The 14,553-nt window shown below is 35.5% G+C and overlaps 1 protein-coding gene across 1 annotated transcript in view; it reads left to right on the forward strand.

Moving 5' to 3' along the window:
* Positions 1–14,553, forward strand: part of LOC130239999 (adhesion G protein-coupled receptor A3) — a 150,016-nt gene that overhangs the window by 85,184 nt on the left and 50,279 nt on the right. The window contains exon 13 of the mRNA XM_056471414.1: positions 13,944–14,121. Within this exon, the coding sequence (XP_056327389.1) occupies positions 13,944–14,121 (178 nt within the window). The remainder of the gene's footprint in view (positions 1–13,943; positions 14,122–14,553) is intronic.

Below are 14,553 nucleotides of genomic sequence, written 5' to 3' on the forward strand. Positions count from 1 at the left end.
TGTCTGTGTGTGAGTTTGTCTTTGTGCATCTGTGTGGATGTGTGTGTGTGGGCATGAACGCATGTATCCGTGTGTGCGCGTGTATGTGTGTGTCTGTATTTGTGCATGCATGTTTGTGTGTGCATGTGTGTTTGTGTGTTATTGTGCATGTGTGTGCGTGTGTGTTTTTGTGCGTGCATATGTGTTTGTGCATTGACTGTCATTGTATGGATGGAGGTGTTTCTGCTTCTGCTTTATATCAGTCACACACACTCTCAGGGGAAATGGATCTCAGGACAGCAGTGTGTGTGTGTGATTGTGTGTGTTCAGTCTTGATAAGTCAGATGATGCTGATGAAGATGATGTGTGTATGGAGATCAGAGTTATTAAAGGCGTTTGCTCTGCTCTTGCATCATGTCTCTGCATCAGTGATAATGCTGAAGACTCAAGCCAGTGGTTTATTCCTCTTCCAGCGCTGCTTCATACAGTCAACTAACATTGAGCAGTACTGTAGGAGCTGCTGCTGTTCAGTGGAGGATAATCACAGCTCAGGCAGTGCAGCACGTCAGTCTGCTGTGTTTAAGGCTTGTTTAGCTTCTTTATTATGATTTAATATCTTTATTGTGCATTAAAGAAATCACACTTTCTTGAGGGGGTAAATCAAGTTGTAGAAGTGAATTTAGCAGAATTATTATTTCAAAATTATAAAAATGTACTAATTGCTGTCTTTTATATGAATTATTTTATATTAATTATATAGTTCAGTGGCATATTTTATTAATATTGCTGTTTATTGTTTGTGAAATGTATTTATTTCTACACAGTTTTTCTGTCTGCGTTAAAATATTCTTGATTTTATGTTAATATTTCAATAATTTAATGTACAATTTACTTTCTGGTTTTATTATTATTATTATTATTATTATTATTATTATTATAGCATTAGCACATTATGATTTATTATTATATTATTTATTATTGTTACTATATTTTTTTGTTATTAGTATTAATATTATTATTATAATGTTGTTGTTATTTTATTTATTATAAAAAATAATAATATCATCATTATATTTATCATTATTATTTATTACATAATTATTACTTATTTTGACTTGGTAATATTATTATTGTGTGCAGTATTTGAATAATACTAATAATTTAAAGCACATTATGATTTTATTATTATTGTTATTATTATTATTATTAGTAGTAGTAGTAGTAGTAGTATATTGCTATTGTTGTTATTTTATTTATTATTATTATTATTATTATTATTATTATTATTATTAATATTATTATTATTAATAGCATCATTGTGTTTAAATAATAATCATAATATTTTATTGTATGCAGCATTTTAATAATAATAATAATTTAAAGCACTTTATGATTTTACTATTATTATTATTATTATTATTATTATTATTATTATTATTGTTATTAATATTATTATTATTGTTATTATAATTATTGTTATTGTTATTATTGTTGTTTTTATTAGTATTATTATAAGTATTATTATATTGTTATTGTTGTTATTTTATTTATTAGTATTAATAATAATAATAGCATCATTGTTTATTGTTATGATTTATTACAATAAAAAATTATTATCATTATTTATGCAGTATTTGAATAATACTTGTAATTTAAGCACATTATTATTATTATTACTATTATTATTGTTATTATTATTAATATTATTATTATTATTATTGTTGTTGTTGTCATTAGTATTAGTATATTGTTATTGTTGTTATTTTATTTATTATTGTTATTATTATTAACAATAGCATCATTATGTTTATCATTATTATTTATTAAGTAATAATAATAATATTTTTATTGTATGCAGTATTTAAATAATACTAATAATTTAAAGCACATTATGATTTTATTATTACTATTATTATTATTGTTGTCAAACAAAACTTGTACTGTAACAAAACATGTAAATAAAATAATATTTTATAATAATAATAATGAAACGTGTTGTGTGTGAAGGTAAAAAAGAAAAGAAAAGAAAAGAAAAACAAATGTTTACGGTTATGGCAAACTCAAGTTTCCAGGTGTTTCTCATGCATACAAATGGAAATATGTAGATTTTTCCTGTGTGTTTGCGTATAGTTGTGGCTGTCATAAGTGAAGGTCTCTGGAGTGCTGCGCTGATGTGAAGCGGATGAAGGATGCAGGAAGGTCATTGAGATAAAGGGAGATGTGTTCTGGTTAATAAATGCAGATCTGCATGGATGTAGATGCTCGTGAGCTCCACTGCGCAGCTCCACACATCTGCAAACACTCGCATTAAAGATTGCTTTACCTTAATCCAGTGTTCAAGGGTATTGAAAGGTCTCCATGACAATACCTTTTTAACAGAGGTGAAGGAAACGTTCTCTCCTCAGGCTCCACAGGGCTTTACATGCTTAAAAAAGCTGCATTGATCATGTTTACCACCTTTATTATGCCTTGATTTTTGCATTGATTTTGACATTTTTCATACATTTATTTTAACATTTATTTATGCTTTTAGTTTTTGCCGGTATTTTGACAGTTATTTATTCATTCATCTTTGTATTTATGTAATCATTTATTTTGACATTTTTATATATTTATTTTGACATTTATTTCTGCATTTATTTGTGCATTCCTTTTTGCATTTTTGCTATTATTCTGACATGTATTTATGCATTCATTTTTGCATTTGGGTATGTTAAAATATTTTTATGCAGTCATTTATGCATTTATTGGTGCATTCATTTTTGCAATTTTAACATTTATGCATTTATTCAAGCATTTATTTTTGCAATCATGTTTGCAATTATTTTAAAGATTTATTTATTTAGTTAGTTAGTTTTTGCAATTATTTTGACATCTTTATGCATTTATGCAGTTTTTTTGCATTTATTTATGCATTTATTTTTGTGTTTATTCGTGCATTCATTTTTGCAATTATTTTGACATTTATTTATGCATTCATTCATGATTTTATTTTTGCAGTTAATTTGCAATTGATTTGACATTTGTTTATGCATTTATTTTTGTAATTATTTTGACATTAATTTATGCATTTATTTTTGCAATCATTTTTATGCATGTATTTTTGCATTTATATATGTATTTATATTGACTTTTTTATGCATTTATTTTTGCAATCATTTTTATGCATGTGTTTTGCATTTATATATGTATTTATATTGACTTTATGCATTTAGTTTTGCATTTGTTTTGCAATAATTTTTACATGTATTCACATTTTTATTCATGCATTTATTTCTGCATTTAAGTTTAAATTATTTTGGCAATTATTTATGCATTTGGTTTGACTTTTTTTACATTTATTTTGCATTTATTAATCTATATATTCTTGCTTTCATTGTTGCAATTATTTTGACATTTATGCATTTATTTTTGCGTTAGTTGTGTACAGTTATTTATGCAGTTGTTTTGACATTTATTTCTGCATTGTTTATTGTTTGTTTTATTTAAAGTTTGACAAGAAAGAATTTCAAGCAAGGCATTTCCAACTTAAGCGAGCATTCCAAGCAAGGCATTTATCTAATATAATATTAAATGACACAAGTTAATGTACGAACAGAAAACTTTACCTGTTTGGCTTTTACAAGATGTCATCTTTCCTGCATGTGCATGTATGTACACAGTTTTGCCTTTTTCATGCATTTATTCATGCACTTGTTTAGTAATGCATAGATTTTGTTGCATCTATTAATATATTAATTATCATTCATTTTGCAATAACCATTTCTAAACTTTTCACTTTTTCATATTACAACGGTCATCCATTCACATACTGTATTCCTAATGCCTGCACATTCTGCGAGCTATTTAACAAATGATCCCCCAAAATTCTCTCTCTCTCTCTCTGTCTAAACGCTTGAAGTAATGTCATTAAAATATCCCCATACATACATTGAATCTAAAGTGTTTCCGTAGCAGATGATAATTTTTCCGTTTTAATGTAACTCAATGGCAGCAGGCAGGAGCAGTGCGGTGTAGAGAGTGTGGTTTGACTCTGGCATTAGCTTTCCTCTTCAAACGCACTCATCAAACTCTATTGGTGACACTTTATCAAGCGCCGGTCCTCTTTTCAGGAGTTCAAACAGCTGCTAGAATGCGCCAGCTTCGTTTCTCTGTGGAAGTGATAAATGAGGGGAAGCCAGAGATGTGTGCTTTCTTCACCATGTGTTCACATCAGCAGGAGGAGAATCTAGAGAGACAGAGAGGCACGTTAAAACGGGCCTTTCCCTTCATCTGATTCACATTTAGCTTTTTTTACTTGCTTCACATCAGGTAGGATTATTGCAATATGTGGAACTGGAATTTCAAACTGAAAAAAAGAAGAAATTGTGGGGTCTAAACTCAGATTTCCAAGAAAAAAGTCAGAATCATGAGATGCAAACTCTGAAATCCAAGAACAGGGGAAATGGTGGAATCACAGGACATTCATTTTTACTTGCAAAGAGAGAAAGTGAATTATCAAGAACAAAAAATCAAGAAAGAAAAACAAGTTGCAAGATGTAAACTCAAGATTTTTATTTACTTACTGTATGCATTTATTCCTTCATTCATTTGTGCAATTTTTTGCATTTGTGTATACATTTATTTTGACTTTTTAATACATTTTTGCATTTATTTGTGCATTCCTTTTTGCATTTTTTGCTATTATTATGGCATTTATTTGCGTTTATTTGTGCATTCACTATTGCAATTATTTTGGCATTTATTCATGCATTTATTTTTGCTGTTATGTTTGCAATTATTTTGGCACTGTGTGTGTGCGTGTGTGTGTGCGTGTGTGTGTGCGCGTGTGTGTGTGTGTGCGCGCGTGTGTGTGTGTGTGTGTGTGTGTGTGTGTGTGTGTGTGTGTGTGTGTGTGTGAACTTTGTAACGACATTGTGTGTGACTCAGGGTTGCAACTCCACAACAACTGCATCAAATACTCTGGTAAAGTTCTTACTGTAGTATTTCTCACACACGTTACGTGAGTTCTGCTTCCTTTATGTCTGTCTCTTGTCTGACGCTGCCTAGGGAGGAGATTGAAGCACGCTGACAGGCACGTGGGAACGGTGGGCAGGGAGGACTAGTCTAAAAGGCCCAGTACACAAAAACAGCAACACAAGCTTTTTAGACCTATAAAATACAGACCACTGAACGCTGTAATAAATAATGTGATGAGTGTTTTGAGCTGAAACTTTACAGACACATTCTGGAGACACAAAAGTCTCATATTAAATCTGGAAAAAGAGGTAAAATAGGTGCCCTTTAGTTAATTTAATTTAGTTGAATCGGTTTAGTTTTTCCTCTTGTTGTTGTGTTGGAGAAGCTCCGCTCTAAGTTTTCCTGGACTGATGTCATTTTCTCTGACTTTTGGTCGTTTGGAGTGAAAACGTGGCTTGTTCAGGAGAAACAATGCGCTGATTTCAGATCAGTGAGTGTCTGCGGCGGTGATGAGGCTTTTAGTAATCAGATGAAAGACTGGAGTGAAGCCGTTGCAGCAACGCAATAAATAATTGACTGGCGTTAAAGTCAAAGCGCAGTGAAGCTTCGTGACAGCGCGGGTCTTTCAGAAGCACATGTGGAGATATCCAGCCTTTGATTCTCATTGATGCGCAGGGATACACATGACAGCTTCAGTCATTATCAATACAGCACACTCACTGCAGCTCTGCTCACAATATAACACACACGCTAGAAAAAGAAAGAATAGATATTAAACTCAATTTTATCTGGTTTTCAATAATAGATTAAGTTGGAAAAACTTAAGGTGTAACAAGTTTTCTTCCTTTGGAAACTTGGGAAATTGTTGATGTTTTTTTCGTTTTGTTTTGTGTTTTTTTTTGTTTTGTCTTTTATTTTGTTTTGGGTTTTCTTGTTTTTTTCTTTTTTCATGTATTGTTTTGGAGGGGGTTTGTGGTGTTTTGTTCTGTTTTTTTTTTTTGTTTTGTTTTTTTTGTTTTCTTAGTTTTTTCGTTGTTTTCTTTTTTTGATTTTAGTTTTTTTGGGGCGGGGTTTAGTTTTTGTTTTGTTTCGTTTTTTTTGTTTGTTTTGTTTGGGGTTTTGTTAGTTTTTTGTTTTGTTTGTTTTTTGTTTTTTTGGGGGGGGTTGTTTGTTTTTTTGTTTAGTTTTTTCATTATTGTTTTGTTTTTGTTTTGGGTTTTTGTTTTTTGTGGGGGTTTTTTGCGGGGGGGGGTTGTTTGTTTTTTCTTTAGTTTTTTCATTATTGTTTTGTTTTTTGTTTTGTTTGTGTTTATTTTTTTTTTTTGCAGGGGGGGGTTGTTTGTTTGCTTTAAGTTTTTTTCATTATTGGTTTTTTTTGTTTTTTTGTTTAGTTTTGTTTGTTTGTTTTGGGTTTTTTTTGTGGGTTTTGTTTTTGTTTTTTTCTGTTTTGTTTTGTTTATTTGTTTTGTTTTGTTTTTTTTCTGTTTTGTTTTGTTTATTTGTTTTGTTTGGGGGGGTTAATGGGGGGGTGTTTTTTTGCGGGGGGTTGTTTGTTGTTGTTGTTGTTTTTTTTTTTTTTTTTAAGTTTTTTTATTATTGTTTTTTTTGTTTTGTTTTGGGTTTTTTTGTTTTGGTTTTTTTTTTTTTGTTTTGTTTTGTTATGTTTTATTTTGTTCATTGAGTCCATTAAAGTAATCCACCCTGCTGCTGATAAAAGCATCAACAAGTTTCTTTAAGTTATCACTGGAAACAACTATCAGTCCTTTAGGGCGGGGCCTATCAGTCATTTAGAACTGGGCGATCAGCCCTTTAGGGCGGGGCTATCAGTCCTTTAAGGTGCGGCTATCAGTCATTTAGAACTAGGCTTTCAGTCCTTTAGGGCAGGGCTATAAGGGCGTGTCTTGTCTGCTCTGCTTTCATTCATTCATCAATCTTCTATCTTCCAACAATCCAATCAGTTCCCAAAGGATGAAATCATGCATCACCCTACGGTTTTTTCTCATTTCAGGACTGTTTCAAGTGGATTTACATCACGAAAAAGGACAATCTTAACTTTCATTTCATGCTGACTTTAAGCTGAATGCTAGTATCTTGCAAGGTAACTAGTAAAATATTATGTGCTGTCATCATGGCAAAGACAAAATAAATCAGTTATTAGAAATTAGTTATTAATTGTTTATTATCTTTGAAAATGTGTTGAATAAATCTCCTTTAAACACAATGGAAGAAATATTTGAAAAACATCCACATTTTGCAGGAAGGCGAGTAATTTTCTTCAACTGTTCTTAAAATGCTTTGGCAATACTGTAACACACATGTCATGCCGATGAAGCGTCTTGAAGCTGAATTTGATGGCAGTCTCTGGTGAAGTGTGTATTTTTTTTTGATCCTGCAAACGCTCTCCTGAGACGGGAATGTGTCTGCAGAATGCTGCACCTGCGCTGAAGCTCATCTCCTTTCATCACTTTTCCCCCCGAGCTGAGAAAATCATTCATAAAAGCACACATGAAAGCACTGGTATCTGTGGGAAATGGATGGCAGAAAAGACTTCTTTAAATAAACCCAGAGCTTCATCCATCCTGGGGTTCTTTATGAGCTCCATCCCTCATCCTCTGACCTTTTTTTAGTCCTCTAATGATAAGGAAGAATAATTTGAGTTTAAATCTTCTCTGTACAGCAGGGGTTCCCAAACTTCAGCCCGCGACCCCTTAAATAACTATGCCAGTGACTCGTGACCCCCAAATTGGTGGTTATAAATATATAAATGTTGCACACAGAGCAATAGGCCTATATAAACATCAGCATATTGACAACACAAGAAAGTGCAGCAGTCTACCAAGCAAATCATTTGCATAGTAATTTTTGTACATTTTAAATTTGCTGTCGCCTCACAGCAAGAAGGTCGCTGGTTCGAGCCTTGGCTGGGTCAGTTGTTGTTTCTGTGTGGAGTTTGCATGTTCTCCCTGCGTTCGTGTGGGTTTCCTCCGGGTGCTCCGGTTTCCCCCACAGTCCAAACACATGCGCTACAGGTAAATTGGGTAGGCTAAATTGTCCGTAGTGTATGAGTGTGAGTGAGTGTGTATGGATGTTTCCCAGAGATGGGTTGCAGCTGGAAGGGCGGGCATCTGCTGCATAAAACATGTGCTGGATAAGTTGGCGGTTTATTCCGCTGTGGCGACCCCAGATTAATAAAGGGACTAGGCCGAAAACAAAATGAATGAATGAATAAAGCGACTGGTGGGCAGAATGTTTACAGCACAAGTCTATTCTTGGTTTAATTTTGGAGACCACCTCTCAGAGATCATCCTCACTGTTTAGTTGTGGCCTGTGTTTATTTTTAATGCGTTTGATTGATCCTAAAGGTGTCAGAAAGTTTAACCTGCTGCTATAAAATCAATGAGCTGCAGCTGAAACTATTGCTGTGTTGTTAATCTAACATAAACACACTGATCCTATAAAATGTAAAGGCTGATGGCTTTTTTCTGTGGGTTATGGTTAAAATAGGGTAATTCTGAAAATTTATTTGACTTTTGGAAATCACCAAGCGACCCCCTGTCATTTTCCACGACCCCCACTTGTGATCCACTGCTGTGCTGGAGTTTCTCAGAGCTTTACTTTGTGCCAAAATGATCAATGAATTGGTGAAGTTTATTAATAAACTAATTTCAGGAGGATCTGCTCCCGCATTAGCTAACGCATGATTCACCAATCAGAAGATTCCTAAGTCACCATAAATAACCAGATTCCCTCACCCTAGTTATCTTCATCTTAAAGAATCCCCCCTTCCACTCCTACTCGACCTCCCTGTTCTTTGATCGGGAAGCCCAGTGGTTAGCACTGTTGCCTCACAGCAAGAATGGCACTGGTTCAAGTCCTCACCAGACCAGTGGATGATTCATTCTTGTCTGTGTCAATGATTCAATTGTTTCATTCATGTCTGAAAACATTTGTTCTTTTGGAGAGTAAACTAGGGTAATTAGGGTAAAGTTAGGGTAATTAAGTCATTGTATAACAGTGGTTTGTTCTGGAGACAATCCAAAACTAATATTGCTGAAGGGGGCTAATAATATTGACCTTAAAATGGCTTTAAAACAATTAAAAACTGCTTTTATTCTAGCTGAAATAAAACAAATAAGACTTTCTCCAGAAGAAAAAATATTAGAGGAAATACTGTGAGAAATTCCTGAATCTGTTAAACGTCATCTGGGAAATATTTGAAGAAGAAAAAGAAGTTCACAGAGGGCGAATAATTCTGACTTCAGCTGTATAACTCTGATTTATCAATATATTATGCTGTAGTTAAACAGATGCACTTGTGTGTGTGTGTGTGTGTGTGTGTGTGTGTGTGTGTGTGTGTGTGTGTTTGTTTGTTTGTTTGTTTGTTCAGTCTGTTAGTGACTCTTGTTTGTAAACAGTGTTTGCTGACAGACTGGGCCTTCAAACAATAAAGATTATGAAAAAAGCAAAGAATGAATCTTCATAAGCTTCATAAGTGTTGATGCAGTGACAGGAGAGTTTCCTCAATATAATGTGAGCCGCTGTCCCTGGTGCTGAAGAAATGATCCAAGAGGAGGATCAAGCAGACGCTGTACGATATCTGTGTGTGTGTGTGCGTGTGTGTGTGTGTGAGTGTCTGAATATGAGCGTATGAATATCTGTGTGTGGCTGTGAGTGTGTGTGTGTGTCTATAAATGTGTGCGAGTGTGTGTCTATGAATATGAGCGTATGTATGTGTGGATGTGAGTGTTTGTCTGTGAACGTGTGTGTATGTGCGTGTGTGTGTGTGTAAGAGCAAATGTGTATATCTGGAAGTGTGTGTGTGTGTGTGTGTGTGTGTGTGTGTGTGTGTGTGTGTGTGTGTGTGACAACAGTGCTGCATTGAAGAGCTGCTGGAATGTAATTTGTCTGCTGCAGTGCACTCTGGGTAAAGCGTGCTCTCAGCTGCAGTACATCTGGAGGAAAGATGCGTCTGCGTTTATGAATGAATCTCTGGCTACTGGTGTGTGTGTGTGTGTGTGCGTGCACGTGTGTGTGTGAGAATGAATCTTGATCCCGTTTCCAGCACAGTACAGTAGATGCAGTGGGGTTTAACACACACACTGACAGCAGCTGCTGGAGATCGTGTTCCTGTTAATGCCGTGTGTGTACTGTACACTGTACTGTACTGTTTTTGTAGTGTTTTCCTTTTGATGGATTATTTTGGGTGGCACAGTGGCTCAGTGGTTAGCACTGTCATCACTCCCAGAGTTCATCAAGAGTCTTTGTGTTCATCTTCAACGCCTCCTCCTTCATCTTACCCCAGACGTGCTCAATAATGTTCATTTCTGGTGACTGGGCTGGCCAATCCTGGAGCACCTTGACCTTCTTTGCTTTCAGGAGCTTTGATGTGGAGGCTGAAGTATGAGAAGGAGCGCTATCCTGCTGGAGAATTGTCCCTCTCCTGTGGTTTGTAATGTAATGGGCAGCACAAATGTCTCGATACCTCAGGCTGTTGATGTTGATCATCCACTCTGCAGATCTCTCGCACGCCCCCATACTGAATATAACCCCAAACCATGATTTCTCCTTCACCAAACTTGACTGATTTCTGTGAGAATCTTGGCTCCATGTGGGTTCCAGTAGGTCTTCTGCAGTGTTGGTGATGATTGGGATTCAGAACAGATGTTTCAGCAAAGAAATCCACCTTCTGACACTTTTACACATGATCAACTAGAAGACAAGTGTTTATTTGATGTTCCTAAAACTTGGATAGGCGACAATACTTTTTGTCAGGTGTATATGTATATACATATAAAGACGTCACACAGTTTTGTGGTTTTGTATTTTGGTTTTCTTTTGAAATGCACAGTCAATCAATCAATAAATACCCTCTATTAATTAAGACCCTTTTTCATAAACGTTTTTAACAGTAAATGTACTGGTTATCGTCTACACAAGCGGTATAGGCTAACTCAAATCTGTGGATGCATCTAAAATAAACCTTAAAGATTGAGACACTGTTTATCTGCAGCCAGTGTGTATAGTGAGAAATGTGCAGCCGCAGCTAAAGCGTTTTAAAGTGTTTGAGCTTTGGCAGATCTTCAGTTCTTAGCAGAGCAGCATATCTGCCTCAACATCTGCTTATCGGCTTTAATCTCACATGCACTTTTAAAAGGGCATGAAAAAGAGGAGGAAACACATGCTTTCCCTGCCCTTTAAGACCCGCAGCAGACACTGACACATGATGCCTCGCTATTCTAGCAGATAAAGAGGTGAAGCTTGAACATGATCATGATGATTCAGTGGTTTCAGAGTCTCAGTGGTTAGCACTGTGGCCTCACAGCTAGAAGGTCGCTGGTTCGAGCCCCAGCTGGGTCAGCAGTCATTTCTGTGTGGAGTTTGCATGTTCTCCTCGTGTTGGTGTGGGTTTCCTCTGGGTGCTCCGGTTTCCCCCACAGTCCAAACACATGCGCTATAGGGCAATTGATGAACTAAATTAGCTGTAGTGTATGAGTGAGTGTGTGTGCGTGAATGAGTGTGTATGAGTGTTTCCCTGTACTGGATTGCAGCTGGAAGGGTGTCCGCTGTGTAAAACATATGTTGGAATAGTTGGCGGTTCATTCTGCTGTGATGACCCTTGATGAATAGAGGTACCAAGCCGAAAAAATATGCATGATAAATGAATAAATGAAGGTAATGGTGATGAGGTTGATGATAATTCAGTACAGTTGACTTTATTGGTACCCATCGATGTTTGGTTGTTGTTTTTGCAGCAGAGGTTGGCATTTCATACATTTACAACAATCATATCATCACAGGCACACACAGAAAACTGATCATGTTAAGAAATAATCATACTTAATCATGCATAATCATACATAATAATACTTTATAATCAGTGTTGGGGGAAATGCATTACAAGTAACACAAGTTATGTGAGACAGAACAAAATCTGCGGACAGTTTTTGCTATTTCTGCAGAGAATTTTGGTAAAAATCGGCAGATTTCTGTGGAATTATTTTGGGAGTATCATAACCAAAACCTTAATATATAAAATAAAAAATAATACCTTTATTTATTCAATGTTTACAATGCAAATCCAACTAGATTCACTTTATTTGGCAAACAAAGCAAGTCTCTCATATAATATCTCTACTAAAAGACAGAAAATATTACTGTACAAACTGCATTGTAAATAAATCACTTTCATATTAGTCAATAATATTTGAAATTAATTAAAAAACTGAATAAATATAAATTTACACACATTTACACAAGTAAATAAACAGAATCAATGAAGGGCTAAAAATCTGCAGAATTTATGCGCGTGCAGATTCGGTGTACGTGAATCAGATTAAATGTCTAAATGATCTGATCTGAGATTGCTGTGTTTGTTGTGAAGGACAGATCTATACATCCTCTAAATCATGATCAGCAATGCAATGATTGGCTGACGGCACATCAGCGTAATGACATCATTTGATTAATATTCAATTATCCATGTGAGCAAAAATACATAAAATTAGCAGTAAACAGTTTGTTAAATATGACACGATAACTTTAATAACTTTCAATCTTTGTTGTGAGTTGCAGACTTTACACTTTCATGTGTCAAGAATATTCATTATGTATTTCAATTTTCAAATCAATGTATTTACTTCTACATTTAGAGAAGATTTTCTTTATTATAGTAGCCTATAGGCCTACTCAAGTTTTTTTAATCGCCGTAAGGAATAACTATAAATTAATTTTGCGGTAAAGGTGTCAATCACCAGCATAAGCGGTCAAAACACATGCATGACTGGATAAATTATTACCTTTTTTTTTTAAGTCGAATATTCTTCATGTACGCATTGTTTGCATCTAAAAAGATCATATCACTAAATTCTCACTTTGAACCACCAGGTGGCAGTCTTTGTACTTTTATTTCGGAGTGCAGATTGCATAAGTTTTATTAATATATATATTTTTACTTTATATATATATATATATATTCATTTTCCTATGTCCATGTAAAGCTAACCAATCGGGCCAACACACATCCAACCATCAACAATCCATCTCAACAGAACTTTTAGTTGTTCATTCATTCATTCATTTTCCTCCGGGCTAGTCCCTTTATTCATCAGAGGTCACCACAGCGGAATGAACTGCCAACTTATCCAGAATATGTTTTGCCCTTTCAGCTGCAACCCAGTACTGGGAAACACCCCCCCCCAACACACACACACACACACACACACACACACACACACTATGGCCAATGTAGTTCATCAATTCCCCTATAGCGCATGTGTTTGGACTGTGGGGGAAACCAGAACACCCAGAGGAAACCCACACCAACACGAGGAGAACATGCAAACTCTACACAAAATTGCCAACTGACCCAGCTGGGACTTGAACCAGTGACCTTCTTGCTGTGAGGTGACTGTGCTAACCACTGAGACACTGCATCGCCCCTTTATTTTAGTTTTTATAGATTATGTTTAAGATAAGTAATGTTGAAAATGTGTGTGCATACAACTCGGGTTTGCTTGTTTTGACAAGTTTCTTTGTCTGTGGCTAAGAAATAACTAATTATAGTATACTATTTATATATAAGTCTGAAATTTAATTCATAATGGTCCTAAAAGTCCTACATTTGACTCAGTGAAACCCTTGTTCAGTTGACTTCATTAGTACCTGTCGGTGTTGTGTTTGTTTCATGCAGTAGATGTTGGCAAATTAATACAATCACACCACATCATCACAGACACACAAGTTTCCACTGAAAACTCAGGTTAAACCCAAGTTAATACTTTATAAATCCTAAAACATTACAATTTATTAAGATGAATGAAGATGATGATGATGATAACCCCTCTGCTTTATCAGTCTGCTGCTGCTGCTTTAAGCTGTCTGCTGATGGTCAGAATCATTCCACCTCTGCGGTATAACAGCAGGACGGATAAAGCTCCACACACACACGCACGCAGACACACTGCGCATCACATGCACATGTCTGACATCAGTTTCCCCGTCTGCAGAACACGGTGGCCATCGCCTCCATACACCTCCCGCTGGCGGTGGAGAACTCCACCTGTAAGCTGCAGCTGATCGTCTTCCGCAATGGAAAGCTGTTTCCGTGCACCGGGAATTCATCAAATCTTGCGGACGATGGGAAGCGCAGGAGCGTCTCGACACCAGTTGCGTTCACCAAATTAGGTAAGTGTGCAACCTTGCGCGTGCATTTCACCTGATGCATCATCCTGTGTTAATTAGTGACGCGGTTTTCGCATGCTATTACACGAGAACGCGTAAAACAGTTGCGATGCGTGATCGAGTGCGTGGTTATTCTCGATTATTAATAATGCATGCGCATTTTTATCTGTAGTTCACTTTCCACTTGCGTTCTTTCAATTAAATGAGAAAGCATATACAGTTGCGATGCATCATGGAGTGCGTAGCTATTCTCTTATTCATATGGCATGGTTATTTTTCTGGAATCTGTATGTTTTGTGAGTGCACTTGCGTTGTTTGCGCATGCAATTAAATGAGAACGCGTAAATAGTTGTGATGCATCATCGAGTGTGTAGTTATTCTCTTTCATTAATAAATGCATGCTTATTTTTTGAATCTATATGTTTTGTGAGCATG

The sequence above is a fragment of the Danio aesculapii genome, chromosome 13 (genome assembly GCF_903798145.1).
Source record: "Danio aesculapii chromosome 13, fDanAes4.1, whole genome shotgun sequence".
Taxonomy (NCBI): domain Eukaryota; kingdom Metazoa; phylum Chordata; class Actinopteri; order Cypriniformes; family Danionidae; genus Danio; species Danio aesculapii.